Source organism: Glandiceps talaboti, chromosome 16 (genome assembly GCF_964340395.1).
Source record: "Glandiceps talaboti chromosome 16, keGlaTala1.1, whole genome shotgun sequence".
Classification (NCBI taxonomy): Eukaryota; Metazoa; Hemichordata; class Enteropneusta; family Spengelidae; genus Glandiceps; species Glandiceps talaboti.
The window spans coordinates 3242576-3260101 of record NC_135564.1 but is presented as its reverse complement, the minus strand read 5'-3'; the positions used below and the strand labels follow the sequence as shown (position 1 = coordinate 3260101).

The 17526-nt window shown below is 34.0% G+C and overlaps 1 protein-coding gene across 2 annotated transcripts in view; it reads left to right on the top strand.

Annotated features, from left to right (window-relative positions):
- The window catches only part of LOC144447812 (poly(rC)-binding protein 3-like), a 108131-nt gene that overhangs the window by 77260 nt on the left and 13345 nt on the right, over positions 1–17526 (top strand). For both annotated transcript variants that reach the window (XM_078137902.1, XM_078137901.1), the window contains exons 5-12: positions 2055–2189; positions 6564–6587; positions 8060–8092; positions 8539–8655; positions 11692–11820; positions 14173–14301; positions 15142–15228; positions 16841–16882. In XM_078137902.1, coding sequence (XP_077994028.1) covers positions 2109–2189; positions 6564–6587; positions 8060–8092; positions 8539–8655; positions 11692–11820; positions 14173–14301; positions 15142–15228; positions 16841–16882 — 642 coding nt within the window. In that variant the 5' untranslated portion in view covers positions 2055–2108. The remainder of the gene's footprint in view (positions 1–2054; positions 2190–6563; positions 6588–8059; positions 8093–8538; positions 8656–11691; positions 11821–14172; positions 14302–15141; positions 15229–16840; positions 16883–17526) is intronic.

The window sequence follows — 17526 nt, the reverse complement described above, 5'->3', positions numbered from 1 at the left end:
GGATATGAACTTCCTGTCTTTCAGCAGCCTTGAAAATGATACTGTGAAACATGTACACTGCATTGTACCACAAGCATTTCAGTCACATGTCTAAATTTGTTAGTTGATATTAAACTTTCAGGTTTTATAAAGTGAATGAGTGTGACTGGGTCAGAGTGTTAGCTACTATATACTTTATTGCAGTTATGCTAACATTTTGTGACAATACTGAGTTCCAAATTTGAAAACCTGTGTAAATTGGAAGTATAGAGCTAATATTTGATGGATTACAGGAAACCAGATGCCTTTCCCATCAAGGAAATGTCAGATACCCATACCCAGGTGTTCATTATGATTTTGTAGTCCTGCCCAAAAGATGGTGCCATCTGAAATTGGGATATTTCATATAATTTATGACTACTTTTTAGATAGTTCAGGGTTAATCATAGAAAAGCAGTGATTTTTTCTGTCAACTAATTTACATTTAGTAAGATTGCAGTTATGAGTGAATAGTCTTGCATAGAAAGGGTGCCATCTGAAATTATGATGTTTCTTGAATAGATTTCTATGTAATAACTTTTACAAAATTACTTTAAACTTTTAAAGGGAACTTTATGGTTGCCTATGAGATAGAAAAAACATCAAGAAATAGTTATCTTGATAATTAGACTCACCCTTCTGGTTTGTAGTGAGCAGGAAGCAAGTGGTGATTATTACAATTTTTGGACAGTTACCTACCTTGTTGTGTAACAATGTAACATTACCAGTAGTTGATGTACGAGGTAACCAATCACAGTATTGAACACAACTACACATAATTATCTGACAAATAAAAACACTACCATAGATTCAATAAAATGTCTTGCAGCCATATAGTGGCATATATATATGCGTAATTAAAACTTAGGAGGGAAGTTGTGCCATTAGGCTCAGGATGGATTCTTTTTAATGAGTTCCTAGTTCTTGTAATTGGTATCCAAGGTTTCCAAGCCTGGCAGGAAACAGTGCAGAAGGCTACATAAGTGATAAGGTTTACATATATTCAAACTTTACTGAATATTAGAGAGTCTGGAATCTAACAAAAGGTTGAAGAATTTTACATTTTTGAAATATCTGTTTTTTCATGCGAGGAGATTAATGTAAAGACCATGTACATTTAATAGAGTGTTTCATCTTTTGGGAAGTAGTGTCGTCAAATATTCAGAAAAGTTAAATGTTTACATTGATATTGATAGTAGTTGTTGGAATTACATGTACAAGCTTTAAGAAGATACAGCAAATTAATTGTTATGGGTTGTAGTTGTCCTCCTGTGTGCCTGTCTCCCTGCCTGTATACATGCATATGTGTGTTTTTGTATGTGATGTGTATGATTGTTCATGTTTGTATGTATTATGCTGAATGCTTAGATGAACAGTACATCAGATGTTGTGAAGTGCAATATAACCAAGAATTAATACAAAGCGACATAAGCTATTATTCCCCAGCAAGGATATCACACTAACACGGTATATAGGGCCTTTATTTGGAGAATCTCAACTTTAAAATCATCTTGAATCATGCAAAATGTGCATATTTAAGACTAATCACTTTTTTATGAGTATTTCTGTAATAGCTATATGCTTTTAGTAGTTTTGTTTTCTGTTTTCACTCTGTGTTGCACCTGGGACCAATTGAGACTACAACACAGTAGACTCATCTATTTACATGTTTCTCTCAAGGCATTCTGTTCACATCTTACTTCAGAGTTGACCAATTTCTAAAAGTGACTGAAAATTTCCCTGAAATTGGGCAGGAGAAAATGATGTGTATTTATCCTTATATACAAGTGCAGTTTACAGGAAGTATCCCTTGGCTGTTGAAATAACTGTTTTGATAAATACATCCTCCAAATGGATGACGTATGTTGCATATCAATCAAAGTCTCAAGTCCCTTGCCACAATGTATTTTTCTTTTTCAGTTATTGGTCACCATAAATTATAAAACTATTATTCAAAGTGCCCAGAAGCACTTTTGTGAATCATATATCATATACCATGCTAATAAACTATTTCCTGTCTCTTCTTGCTCTTCCAGGTTGCCAAGGGAAACTACACTGCCGATTTTCTCATGCTTCATTAACTTGTTTCTATGGCAACAGAGGAACATAATAAGATGGCAAACGAAGGCCCAGCAGTTACGCTTACCATACGACTCATTATGCAGGGAAAGGTCAGTATTTATACCAAAATAATATTCTTGTATTTAAGCAGTCAATGAACAAATAGAATGATGTGCTCAACTGCAGCATATAGGCAATCAGATTCAACTTTCTCTCTTCTCTAAGAATGTTTCCACGGGAGTGAATCACTTCAGGAATAAATTTATTAACATGGGATGTATCAACTGTTTACCTTTCAAGTAAACATTCTCAATGCATATGAAACATTCAGTGCAGATAGATTTGACATGTAGTGTGGAGTCAAAGGTGAAAGGTCAAATTGAATCTGATGACATAACAAAGCTCACTCTAGAGTATTGATTGGCATACAGAAGAAAGGTACACACCACAAGTGTGAATAACTAGTATTTTGAAAGAACTTATTCCTTAAATAGTCTGCTAAAGAGTGTTTTCTGACGTTAATGTTGACTTTATTTTCCTGATAATAGACCCAAAATATGGAAAATGGTGCCTATAGAATGATAAACACCTTTGCAATAAAATCCTCATAGTGGTGTACATGATTAATGATTTGTACTTTTGGCGTAGTAGTGGACATATTGTTTTGAAAATAGAATGATAAATCACGATAAAAAATGTCCAGATGTAGTAACAAAGCATGGCCATGTTATCAACGTCAAATAGTACTGCATAGTGCGTCAGACATCTGCCGTTCATGTACAGATGACCTGTTCAAACAAATATGCAGTATGGTGAATGGTATTACAAAATATCGTCAGGCATACATACCGGAGAATTAACGTTTGTTGATGGTGTCAGTATTGGCATTCTTTTCCCAGACAAACTATGCTGGGCAGGGTTTGCATGTTGGTTTATGTCTAAACAGTCATTCATGAATTCTCAAAGCAATCTTTTGGGATATATTTTGTTTTTACTATAAATACTTTAAGAAAGTAGTTGTCGGTTCTACACTATAATAAGTAGGCAAGCTGCCATGTAAGATATCCAGTATGTTCTGCCATCCTATCAGCACCACTTAAAAGAGAAACCTGAATTGCATATGGCCAAACGATACAAAGGCTTAAAGTGTAGCTGCCACACTGAAATTTTTTTTGGACAGGACCAGAATTTTGCCAAAATGCAGGTGTCAGCTAGCTAGAACCTGGCTCATTCATTCCTTTTCACTTAGTGAATACTTCCTTCTGTCAGTCTTAATAGTGATACATAGCTTCCGTGTAATATAGCTGAAGATAAATCACACGACATGAAATTCCATCTGAAAATAATATTGTCCTATCCTAATCTCTTCTTTTCAAGTGAGACTGACTCATTACTAAATTTTTGGCCATAGTCTGAAAAAATTGAAAGACAAATATTCATTGAAAGTACCATAAAATGATAAGGTAAATTGAACAGAAAATATGGTCGTTTAGGACAGTTCATATTATGGTCTGTATGGTTTGTGTCGATCTGTATCAGTGTGTACGTCATTAGTGATCGTAAACTAGAGAGAACATTTTTTTCTGAAAAGATAGCAGTTTAATATTTGTTGTAAATCTTTTGTAAATTGCAATATGGTTACAGGCTGTTCACTTGTAAAATGTTCATCCAAATCTGTCTCCCACAAATCATGTTGGAAACAAATATTGAGTATTGGAATTCTGAGTCTTCCACTTGACAATATCCTGCTTTTGTTATTGTTTAACAGATTTTCATTAAAATTTCAGTATTCTAATATCATAAAGGAATCTTTATAAATAGTATGACTGTTTATTGTAGAGCTGGCTGTGATTTCATTGATGGTAGACCTGATTTATCGTCTTTCATTCACATTTGTTTTCATTTTTGATGGAAATTTCTTTTTGTCATAAAATATCTCGATTATTTATTCATCCATTCATTTATCATCAAATTATTAATTCTGTGTCAGAATTGTCCTAAATAAAATCATTTCAAATGAAATAGAATGTGAAAGAGAAATATCTTTGTATATTTTTTGTGAGTCATGTATGTGTTCAGAGATTAAAAATCTCATGAAATATTCACACACAAAACAGACTGAACAGCAGTAATACTGCTGGATTTTATAATCTGTTTATACAGTATGTTGCTATGTGAACAATCCCCTTGCAAATTGAGAGGTGGCACACATGCATGCACACACACACACACACACACACACACACACACACACACACACACACACAAACAAACATATATATATATATATATATATATATATATATATATATATATATATATATATATATATATATATATATATATATATATATATATATATATATATATAGTAGTCTTCAAGAGAAAAGAATTTGCCATGTAACAAACAATTAAACAATATGGCTGACAAGTATAATGATTGACTCCATTGTACAAAATGAAATGTTTGGGTGTGTTTAATGATAGAAACAATTTACTAAAGATATTTACTCTAATTGATTAATTTAGATGATTCTGACCAAATGCAACAGGAGTTGTATTATATATACTCTTTGATTTAGCTTAGTGGAATTGATCAATTCAAATCTTTAGTAACCGGTAGTCTTGGTAACCCTTCATTTTTATGTTCAAGGGAAATATGTACACGTAAAGTAAACAATCTGTTTTGAACATATACAGTCTAGTTTTAATGGTGAAATTTGATCAACAGTGCATACAGTGTTATCAAACTTGTCTATCAGACTGCATGTATTGACAAACTATGACATTGCCAAAGTCTCTTGGCTAAAGCATCGTGGACTCAGTTAGCCTTTGTTCCATCTTGTCTGGTATTGCAATACTAAACAGAATGATGTGGAGTAACTTTGAATATACAGCCAGAGGGTTCCAGGCTACGACTCGTCAACCTGAAAGTCATCCTAGATCTGTCATACAAGTTACATACTTTCTACTGAGTGTACCTTGTAAGCATAGTCAGGCTACAGACCTAGAAGTATAATACTAGAAAATTCTAAAGGCCAATAGTTTAGTAGTGCTTGTCACTTGCACACGTTCAGAGAGATATTGTCTACAGATACATGTTGTATCATGAATGTTCTGAAATTCGATAAATTCAGCCATTTATTAAAATTTTTTTACAAGGCTTTTCAAATTTTTTGGGAAAGGGGTTTTCATATTCATATTATCACTTGTCAGCTAGTTCAGATTTGTATTCATGAAGAACTATATTACTGTGGCTGTGTTTGTCGCCTATTTTCTGTTTCAATTTGTGAAAGAGAGACTTGGAAGAGTATAAATATCAACTACCTCCATTGAAATTGAATGGCTGATCCCCAAGAGAAGCACAGATTAGGCTGCCAATTGTGTGTTTTTAGACTATAAAATTTGGTTTTCCTTCAAAACGATAAATGAAAACAAACAAAGAATTAGTTTCTGGATTGAAAGAAATGTAGCAAGGGTTGATGAAATACTCAGTTTACCGTACTTGTTATATATTTGAAGTGTTTGGGATTTTGTGAAATCGCAGGGCATATCTGCTGAGAGAATACCCCCGGGTAATTAGAATCATTGGCGGCCATATTGTTTGAAATGTCAGCTAGATGTAGAGAAAGGTCAAATAGTTATATGTTTTCAATTGAAGCAGTCAACCTGCTCCGAGTTGTGATTTTGAATCTGAATGTTAGAATCTGAGATATCTAAGTGCATTAGAAATGCGTCATCCGACATCTGTCACTGGTCATGGGGTAGCGTTTACGTAGCTGGTAGGTAGGGTGTAAATACAGCAATGTAATGTGAACTGTGATGGTAACAAGTGTTTGCTATTTTGATAAGAAGCTGTCACTGTGATGGACAGAGAGTAGGATAATTATCTACTGTTAAAGAAAATAAAAAAACTGACTTAGTATAGTAGAAAGTTAATGTGTTGTAAACTGATGAATCCAGTGACACTGAATGTATTTGATTTATTTTGATCAACATTTTAAATTCTGTCTGTCTGTCTGTCTGTCTGTCTGTCTGTCTGTCTGTCTGTCTGTCTGTCTGTCACCTTCACTAGTCTACTGGGAACCCAAAGATTTAAATGGAAATAATATTAGACTTATATGTAAATCTATTTATATAAGAGCACTATAGTATTTATTTATTTGTATTTTTTTTTATTGCCAATGTGTTTATTTTAACTTATTCATTTTCCTCACTTGATATGTAAAATCTTTTCGACCTCTGGCAAATAAATAAATAATAACTGAGTAATATTGATTTATTCTTGGATAATAACACACTTCAAACATTTTAGTAGAAATATTATATAATATTTGATCTTCCTCAGGAGAATCTTGTATCACTTTAATAATATTTGCAAATCAATGTTGATCGGACTTAACTAGATGTATGCCACAGAGTATAAGACTTACAAAGAAAAAGTGTTTGACTAAAATTTGTTTTATTTTCTTGTTCGTTTACAGGAGGTTGGAAGTATCATAGGAAAAGTAAGTATTGTCTGTGAAGTGTTTGGTAGACTTCATTTTGATCCATTAAGTTATGACTTATTTTTGTCAATTACATTATTAAAATGAAATCTTTGGTTACTCTATAAGTCTGTTTTTATGTTCATGATTTGAATTATGATGTGAAATGGCCAACTCAGTACGTACTATAAATGTTTACATTGAGACATAAAAATCACAACCTGTAAAACAAATTAAGATACCTTAGTGGCAATTTATTTTGACGGATCAATATAAGAGGAATTATGAATATGAAAACAGAGTTGACATGTCCTAGATTAACTGCAGGCAATACCACAGTTATTGCTTGTACCTAGAAGTGGAACAGAAGTGCAAATTTGTACGAAATAACTCGCAGTTAGATTTTTGACATGACATTTGTTTATTCCGATTAACTTTGAAGACAGTTGTATTACTAGTCTGTAAGATACGGTGTTTGTGCCACACCACCAGCAATTACTCACATGATGGTTTAGAGCCTGATCCGGCTGAAAACGCACAAAGTACTAGTATCTTACAGTCTATTGTATTACCTGTGGAAGTGTAACAGTTAGATTCATGTGTTCAGTGTAATGCTATAGTATTAGTGTGTGAATATATCGTTTGTGAAAACACCATTATGGTAATAGGTGCATATGGGTATAGATAAGTACTTGAGGCTGTGGACATTCTTTGTTGTTTTGATACCTTTAAATAATCGAACTTGGAGATTATTCCTATTTATTTTAGTCAACAAAGATATGAATAATGTAAGGAGTTTGTTAAAAGAAGCTAAAGGCTTGGTTATCTGGCTTGAAAGTGTCATTTGCTACCCTCAGAGACTTGGCTATCTGACTTGACAATGTCGTTCACCAGAACGCATCAGCTAGGCAAGTCTTTAGGGTAAAAGAAGGTAGCAAAGACACATAACAAAATCCTTGTTTTCTGCCAGTGATATTTGAACACAGCCACTGATACATTTTAATCATACATCATAATAACACATTTTGTATTGTGAGAGTTCAACATTGTGCAATAGTTTAGTCCCTACAGATATCTAACAAACTGTTCAACATACAAAATGAATGCGAAATCCAGTATTGAATCTAATATTTCAGCACAGCTTGTGCAGTGTATGAGTTTCAATGTACTCTTACGTATTCATGAATTGTACCTAAAAGTTTATGAGTACCACAATTATGAAAATATATCATCTTTCTTAGCCGAAAGCAACAAATATTTTCTGACATGGTGTACATGACTAAATGTGTATATGTAGAATGAAATTCTTAATATGGCAACATATTCTATTATTACCATGGTAGATTAGCCCCAAGCAAGTCTAAAATTACATGATATCAGATTTTTATAGTCAGAAAACTAACAAAAGACTGTTCAAAAAATAATCTTTTACCATATCAAGAACAAAGGAGGTACTGTGATTTATCAAATATTTTCTTTTCCTTTGTTTACAGAAAGGAGAAACCATCAAGAGATTCCGAGAAGAGGTAAGGACGACTACATATTATACATAAAAATGTTGTCAAATTTGTGAATATTTTTAGAAGGACTGCAGTTAATCAGTATCAAGACAGTCACATTAATTGTTGATTATCTGGACCTATGAATACTGAAACAGTCGACTGAACAAAAACACTTTTTGATGCCCAAGTTTTTAAATAGTCTGCAATAATGTCTCCCCCCCCCCCCCCCCCCCCCCCCCCCCGAAAATACAACATTTTGTGTTTAATTTAGAGATTTTTGTGCAAATCCAATGTCAACCTTAGTCCTGCTTGTAGGAATGGGTTGTTTTTTTTTGGTCAAGTGTACATTATGCTGGTTAAAGGTAATATATGGTACAGTATGAGTGATTTACTTATACGCCTTATTACACTTTCTGTTGTCTCCAACTTATCTTGACTAATAGTTTGTATTATCTTTCCTCCACTTCCAGAGTGGCGCAAGAATTAACATATCAGATGGGTCATGTCCAGAACGAATCGTCACAGTGACAGGGTCAACAGAGGCAATAAACAATGCATTTGACAAGATAACCAGAAAATTTGAAGAGGTAAGAAACAACAAACAAATAGAAGGCCGAGTAAGTTGTGACACACTATTAAACCTTAAACTAGGCTTTCTTTGAAATAGCAATGTAATCTTAAAAATATTTTATGTGAATATTTGATCTCTCCCAATCACTTAGAACTCTGTGTATAGTACAACAGTGTTTTGAGCTGGTATAGATGGTGTTTATATTTCAGAATATTGGAATGTGGTGATTTTGATATTTTCAGTAAATATTTTCAATTAGAAAGTACATTATGTCTAGTGTGAACATGGTGACTTGAAATAAGGTCAAAGGTCAGATCAGATGTTGAAAACCTGACATCAATACTGTGTTCATCATGGATGTAAGAAGTGCATGTGTGAGTTGCAAGTCTCAGCTGTTTCTCTCATTCTAATGGAATGGTAGTGACATTATACTGTGTAATAATGACGCCACCATTTACCCTGTGAAAAGTACAGGAAGGTAGTCTTCTCGTAAAACGTATCGTAGTAATCAGTGTTTATTTAAACCATATTTATCCCTACAGCGTAAATTTTTTTCTGATTATATTTCCAAAAACAGTGATTCAACCAAATTTTCCGCATTTCCTGGCCTGATTCTGTAATACATTGTTCGTATATTTCATATCCAGTCAATAACTGTGAGGGGTTTTTGGTTGCCATGGGGACAACTATTCATAAATGGCATCACCTTGTTAAAAATGATTGGATTAAAAAAACCACAGCTGTGATTGTGACATAAAAGAAACACATCAGGACGAGGACATTCATGCTACTAAAAATGTTTTTACTGTAGTTTCCTTTCTTGTGTAAACGTTCCTCTAAGCCAGCCGATAACACTGAGTGCTCCCGCATTTTCTAAAGAGTATATTTTCATTATCACTCACAGCGATGGTTTGTTGGTTTGTGTTATCAGTATTTTAGTTGGAGAGCTTGATGTGCCAATGTCAATTTCAGATGCGTGCGTCATCATGGTGTATACCACCGCTTAGAAATATAAACCAGAGGTCATGACCTTTTCCAATTAGGGGCCCTACAGGGTAGTATTTAATTGGGAACTCAGCCAACAATTTGCTGTTTTACGCATTTGATATTTCTACTATGCTGATTATAAATATGAGGATAGTTTATACAGTGAAGACATAAACTGTCAAATGTTATCCACAAAAATATTGCAAATTTTACAGAAACGACTCAATCAAAGTTGTTAGTGTTAGAAGCAGCGGTGTGATTGAGCGAGTTACACAGAAACAAAATGTGTAATAAAAGCAACACAAGTATGATACATTGTACTTAGCGTTAAATTGATTGTGTAAGTAATACCTTATTTACCACCAAATGATTAATCACTTTTGGTACCAGATGTTTTTGGCAAATCGTAAAGAATAAATTTTACCGAAGATATCACAAATTTTATCGTCCCTAATACATATATCCATTTCAAAGAATTAATCATAGTAAAATAATCGACAATTGATACCAAAAGTCTCAAAAATACGACATTTTTTGTCATTTTAGTTGCAAAGGGATCTTTTATTTTGAAATCTGCAAAATTGCGAAGGAGCAGTCAAAATTTTTAATTGACGATTTTGTTTACTGTGCCAGAATGTTCTGCTTTGAAATAAATTCAAATACAATGACAAAACTTGTAAGGAACTACATTTTCTGTTTTGCAAGTTTCGACGTAAACATTTTCGACATATTGGAATTTAATATGTAGTGAACTCAATATCTGCTCTAATAAAAGAAATATCATTTATTGTGCCTTGTGGTTGTTGTCATTTATTCACAAAAGTTGGAAATATCAAATAGGATGTTTCAGTAGGGAGCGATTAATTCAATTGTTGCCATGACAACTGTCACATGTAGCCTGCTGTGTCTCGGGAAAGGTCGAATTAGATCAATATGTAACAGTGTGGATTACTGATAACTAGCTTGTGATGGAGTGCTGTGCTATATTCAAACTTTGTCACGATTGACGGAGTTACAGCCTGTAGCAGATGGCTGTGGATTGCATGATGTATTCGAAATGTCTCACCTCAGATTTATTCCCCCTTCATTTTTAGAAAGGAAGCTATAAGTCTCAAAAAAATGTAATATCCAGTAATGTTTTTGTTTTTTTCATGCCATTAATAAACAGTAAAATATCATTTGTTGAAACATTATTTTACATAAAATTGATATTGTAAGGCATAAAAAAAATTGGTTGGTTCCGATTACATTCAATTTAAAATAGGTGGGGTAGGTAGATTTTTAATTTTATTTTATTATATATTTTTTTCATGTGTGAGTGTCTGGTTCAGGTTTTCCATTGTTTTCCAAATGCTCTCTATGTTGTTTATTTCTTCCTATCAGATGTACAGCCATTACAGATTGAAAGAACAGTTTTATTTTGTCTTTTTAAGTTCATGTCAGTTTCCGCACCCACTATTTCTTGCAAGACTTTTGCGATTTTATTACTATTTTTCTCGAATACGTTAAAAAAACCCAACAGTTTAGGGTCGGCGTGAAAAACTAGGTGGGGTCAGGTAACCGGAACCAAACAACTTTTTTTATTTGGCCTAATACGACAACACTTAAATCATGAAGTCCATGACAATTAGGCATAGGCCATATACAAAATTTTGATCATGCTTGTTGCAGTATACCATAGGAAAACCAATATATGTAATAGCCCCAACAATGGAATTTGGGAATTTGAAGCTATCATTTTCACCTTAGATGGCAATGTATATCATGGTGACATTATCGGGAAAGGGGGGTGATGTGTATTAATGAAAAATACTCTATGATGCTGTGCATAGCAGACATCATTACAAAATTCTACATTAAAATTGTCTAGAATCGCAAACCATCTTTGGCTACGTGACTAGCAAAATTGAGAGAGGAAAATAATCGGTTTTCCATCGAGAGCTTTCAGCTGACACTACCATATGTGTATTTTGTTCAAATATCGATATCTCTAAAATCAATATGGCTGCTTTAAAATCTTAAATCAATGTTTCATCAATATTTTTCACTCTCTTTCTTTCTGTAGGATATATCAAATTCGATGTCCAATACAACAGCACCCAAACCCCCAGTTACGTTAAGATTAGTTGTTCCTGCCAGTCAGTGTGGGTCACTTATCGGAAAAGGTGGCTCCAAGATCAAAGAAATCAGGGAGGTGAGTAGAATTAAAATTAATTTATTTTTTAAAGTTTTTGTGCTGGGAATTGCTCCCAGTGATTTTCTGTTATGCAGACTTATACACACAATCACAGAAAATGCTACAGAGATCCATACAGGTTTGGGACTACGTGACAGGGCTATGTTGCACGCTCTATATCATGCTACTGTGGAACTGTCAAATCCACAGCTATCCCTGACTCACCCAGGCCCAGCAAACATAGCACATGTGGGCTCTGTTTGAGTAATCGTACCCGACTTTTCGAGTCATTACTCCCCCAAAGTCGCACTTGTCTTGTGAGTGAGACACGACTGAGTGATACACCCTACCCATTGAGGGGGAAAAAAAATTTTGAAAAAGAAAAGAAAAAGAATGAAAAAGTAGAATTTTACCTCAATTCCGAATGTCTGTTAACTCCCATAATGCCTTGAGAAAAAGATGCGTATCTCTGGTATAGTATACAAAGTATTTTGGCTTGACTTTCATCGTTATCATTATAGGGGCCATACAAAATACAGAACAGATTGAGGAAAGAATGCCAAACAAACATTCTAGTTGCATTTCACACAAGTAGTCAGAACTATACAATTTGATATTCTTGCCAAGTGTATTTTTTCCTCAGTCAGAGAAAATACTAGTGAACTATGGGCCTTGGTACGACTTTTTTCTGGCTGAATGAAAAAATTTATTTTGAGAATTACAAAAGCTATTAATGAAAATCAGGAAAAATTTGATGATTTTTTAACATAGCGGAGTTAGTGACATAGGTGCATGTTATGGAATGGCCAGGCCATAAATCTTGTATTTTCTGTTCAAATGTGTACTACTTGGCTTGAGTGAGGTATAAGGATCACGGTGCATGTTGTCACCTTTGGGTTCCCCCTTTTATCTTGGCGTTGCTTAGCTGTTCAAAAGGAATTGAAACTGAAAGATATTACACTTTGTGATATTTTCGATGTCTTTGAAAATTGTTTGGTGTCAGATTTGTGTACAGTGCATCGTGGGTAACTGAACTAGAAATCGATTAGTGAAAGTGAACTTCAATGTAACATGGGTCACAAACTAATTTTTTTGTAAAATCTCATATTTTCTCACAAATTGGGTGCATTCTGTGTTGTGGCATGTTAATGGTGAAGTGTTGTACTATTGCCCGTAGGTGACATGTAACAATATCACCTCCTGTAGATTGATTCTAAGTAATGGAATTGTGACTTGTACTTGTCTCAAAAGATTATCCGTGAAAAAAAGAAAATTTGATCAAATTTGACACTATTGTGTAAAATGTAGCTTATTAAATGTAAATCTAGTTAATTTGGATGGAGTATGTAAAGTCCTCCAAAAGATGTACAAATGAAACGCATGGTATCCTAAAATATAAAAACTGCCGAGATTAGAGGTTTTGTTGTAACTTGTGAGTAGCCAAAACAATTGGCTTTTTATAGCCTAGTTGTTATCACCGTCACAAAATTTTAGAAGGGAGACTTTAGTAACAATTGCAAGATCTGACGTCTAAATTTTATCACCGTTTTCCTAATATTATACAACATCTTGTAGTGAATGAAACTTTGACACGATGTATGTGTCAATTTCATGTTTGCTTTGTGTTCATTTCAAATTAAACTTCAAATGAATTGAATTAAGTGTCAACGGAAATGAATCAATGCTGTTACAGGACTCTTTAGATAAAATGATATCAAAGCTTATTGCTTTCAACCAGTTTATATATTTTCAGAGAGAGTGAGCTCTAATTAGATTGGGTTATTTTTATACATGAATATTTAAATCAGTCACTTTTTATGCGAACATCCTTTTGAACAAAATGGGCTGTTTTGGAATAAAAATTGAACAATGTACTTTGAATAGAATCTTTTGAGTCGTGTCTTAGATGAGATGTTTTTTTGAAATTCTCTACTATTTTTAGTCCGACAAAGCAAGTCTCACGTTGTTCCCTGGAAGGCTTGTATCTTCATGTCTTCAAGCAAAGATGATGGGAGTCATATAAACATGTGTGCTTCATGACATGTTGAAAGAAACAGACACATAGATCTTGAGAAATGAAACTCTACAAAGTCACATTTCCAGAAGGATGTTTTTAGCATATAAATCTCATATTTTGTGGAGTAGTAGAACATGTAGGCAAGTAGGTGCGATCTGTCAACACTTCCTGAGGAATGATCTTTAGCTTCATAATCAGTTAAGTCTCCGTTGGCATGACAACACTGCATCATTGTGACTGACAACTGAGTTCATTGCATCCTGAGACACATTTGTTGTGAGTCGTGATGTTTCCTGCCATCAGAGAATCAAAGTAGTTGATCATTTTTACTGTTATTTTTTTGTCAAATTTAGAATACTGGTGCGTCGGTACAGGTTGCAGGTGATATGTTACCAAACTCCACAGAAAGAGCAGTCACTATCTCAGGCACACCTGATGCAATAACAAAATGTGTGTATCAAATATGTTGTGTAATGTTGGAAGTAAGTCACCAATCACATCTTTTTTCCCAAAAAATCTTTTCTTTTTTTAAAAATTAAATTTGTTAATCTGTGGTCGTTGGTACATAACTATTAAAATTTCGTTTCAATTAGTCATGTATCAAATAGAAAATATAGTGTGCGACCAATATTATAATCAAATATAGGTTAGTTTCATATTACCAATGTTCCTTATGTCGCCTACCAGCACTAGTAGTCATGACGACAAAGATGTCTGCCATTTTGAAGAGTTGCATGACAACTGTTTATGGGAGTACTGTTGAATGCTATATTTTCAAGGGATTTCACTGAAAAGCTAGACATAATTTTCACTGATTTAGGAAGGTATCCATGGTAACTATGAATATCAAGGGATTTTAGCAAAAAACCACATCAGTGAAAATATATTCCAAGTGCAATGTAGTATTTCAGTATTGAATTGACTGAACTCAACCTGGTATTGAGATATAACTTATTAATGACGTAATTTGTCATACGTATCAAAAAATGTTCAGGAAATCTGTACTATGCAATTAGCTGTTCTAACAATGCCAGAAGACAATTGTATTGTTGTAGAAGACATGCATTGACGTTAACATTAAACTGAAATGTGGTTTTATTTTTAAGTATTTTCACTTTAGTAAAAAATTTCTACAACTCTAAATCTTTCATGGTATTTGTGAATAACATCGAAACTGAATGATTATTTGAGAGTAGTTCACTTCAGTAAAAGAAACAGGGAATAATTGCCATCCTGTATACATAAATTTATATTTATATTATTGTCATCTAGATATATATTGTCATCAAGTAATTGTGTCAAATCTCTGACTTGTTTTGCAGTCTCCACCTAAAGGAGCAACGATTCCATATCGACCCAAACCCGCAAATTCACCAGTAATTGTTGCAGACGGGCGAGTTGGCCATCCGGTAAATCATACTTTTAACTTTGGCTAAGACTTCTTTTTAGATAATGATTCAGTCAAAATTTTGGCCCTTAGCTTTGATGTTTTCAATCTTTCTCCAGTAACCCCATTGGCAACAAATGATATTTCATGCATTAATTTGTTGTCAGGAAGCAATTTCTCTTTCTTTGTCATTTACTTGCATATCAGGTATGATAAAAACTACCTCTCCTTTGTTTTAAACAAGATTCAAGCACCCCCTCCCCCTCACACACACACACACACACACACACACACACACACACACACACACACACACACACACACAGAATTTACTCCATATGAAGTTCAAGATCATTACCTTGATATTTTCTAAATCTGTTCTCTTTTAACATCAATTTGACTACTGGCTTTGTATATGACCTGTGATGTGGTTTATGTAGAGCGCCCTCTACATCAGATTTTGGTTATTACAAGCCTTCATCCCTAGAAGTACAAGAAGGACCTTCTGATTGACTTTTATTCCGTTCCTCCTTCCATTATTTTATGAAGTTTTGCCAGATAACATTATAGGAAACATTAAATTATCAAAAAAAAAGGGTAAAAAGTTAGTGGATGGTCTGATCAAAACTCAGATCAAAAGTCAAAAGGTTTATAACGTCCTGGCCAACTTTATAACCTTTTTAACAATTCATCATCTGATTTTATCAAAGAATGAAAATAATCAAGTCAAGGCTTACTACTATTTTCACATTTCACTAAAGCATTCAGAAAGCCATGTGGTGTAAGGCATAGGGGATATAGGTTGGGGTTGGGTTGGGTTGGGGAGTGAATAGACTACTAAAATATATGGTTTGTATATTGTTTCTGATATCTGCAGACAAGTATATGAGCCATGTGTTAAAAACCTTTTATATGAGTTGTATATTGGAAGTATTATATTTAGAAAAATGACCGAGAGTTATGGCTTTGACACGTTAACCTGTCCACTCCTTACCCCAGTGACACCAGGAGAGACAATGTGTGCATGAATTGCGTTGCTCGGAAGTACTTTGTCATTTCACCCTGTCTTGATCTATAAGATTAATGAGCTCATATCCAACCTCCACAATACAACGTAACTTGTTCCATATAAAGTTCTATTTCCTTGCTATACTTGTACTTTCTCTTGATGCACTTTCTAAAGGGTTATTTTGATGGGGTAGAGCACCCTCTATTGAACATGTTTGAATAAATATTATGGCCCTTTGTTCACAAGAAACCAGATAAAGTTTACTTAGTAATCACTTGTTACCAACTTGCCAAGATGGTGGTTTCCATACCACAGTCATTTCTTTCTGCACAGTAATTTCAAAGTGCCAAAGTCCGAAGAAAATATAGCCAGCACTTCGCACACCAAGATTTCATATTGTTTACTTTCCACTAAAAAAATCAACAAAAGTTTGGAATTTTATAATGGCTGTGTGTATATAACCTCTGACCTTCTGAAAAGGCCTCACTCTTCGTCCACATGGTGTTCATGGACACTGATAATCACACCAAAAGGACAACAATTGTTCAAAAAGGAGCACTTTTTTGATTCAGTATGAGTTTTTTTAGCTCATAGAAGAAATTGTTTGTGCGTTATTTTTCAACAGGCGTACTCAGTCCATGGAAACTATGCTGTTCCTTATCCTGATGTAAGTATACTTTCTGAATCAGCATGTTTGGTTTTTTGGAAAATCTTCGGTACATTTTTCTTCTTTTTTTTCCCCCATCAGTATTCAGTATTCCCATATTCAAGTATTACAATAGTTGATAGCATTTTTAGAAAGATCAGTTACCAAACTTGGAAAGGGTATCCATATGCACATAAAACACCTTCATTGTGGTTTTGATACATAGATTCATCTACACTAAGAAATCTGAATTTTTGGTTTGGTTCTTCTGCTTTGCGTAGCTTCTCCTGACACTTGTGACTGTCTCTCCTTACTTATACTAGCCTTAATCACCATCATTATGCATTAACATATCTGCCAGTACATGCCTGATTGGCATTTTATTTTCAGAATTTTGCATCCCAGTGTTTGTTCAGACTTGATCTGATTTGCTTGTGGTTTGGACTTGTTATTGACAACTGTTTTATTATTTTTTACAAATTTCTTTTATTATAGTTTTAGTATGTGTGTTTGCAGTGTTTTCTTATTGATTTTGTGTGTGTGTGTGTGTGTGTGTGTGTGTTGTGTGTGTGTGTGTGTGTGTGTGTGTGTGTTGTGTGTGTGCAACTATGTGTCTCATGTCAGACTCTGCCATTTTGTAACCATTGGTAACAGGGGTGGTGACA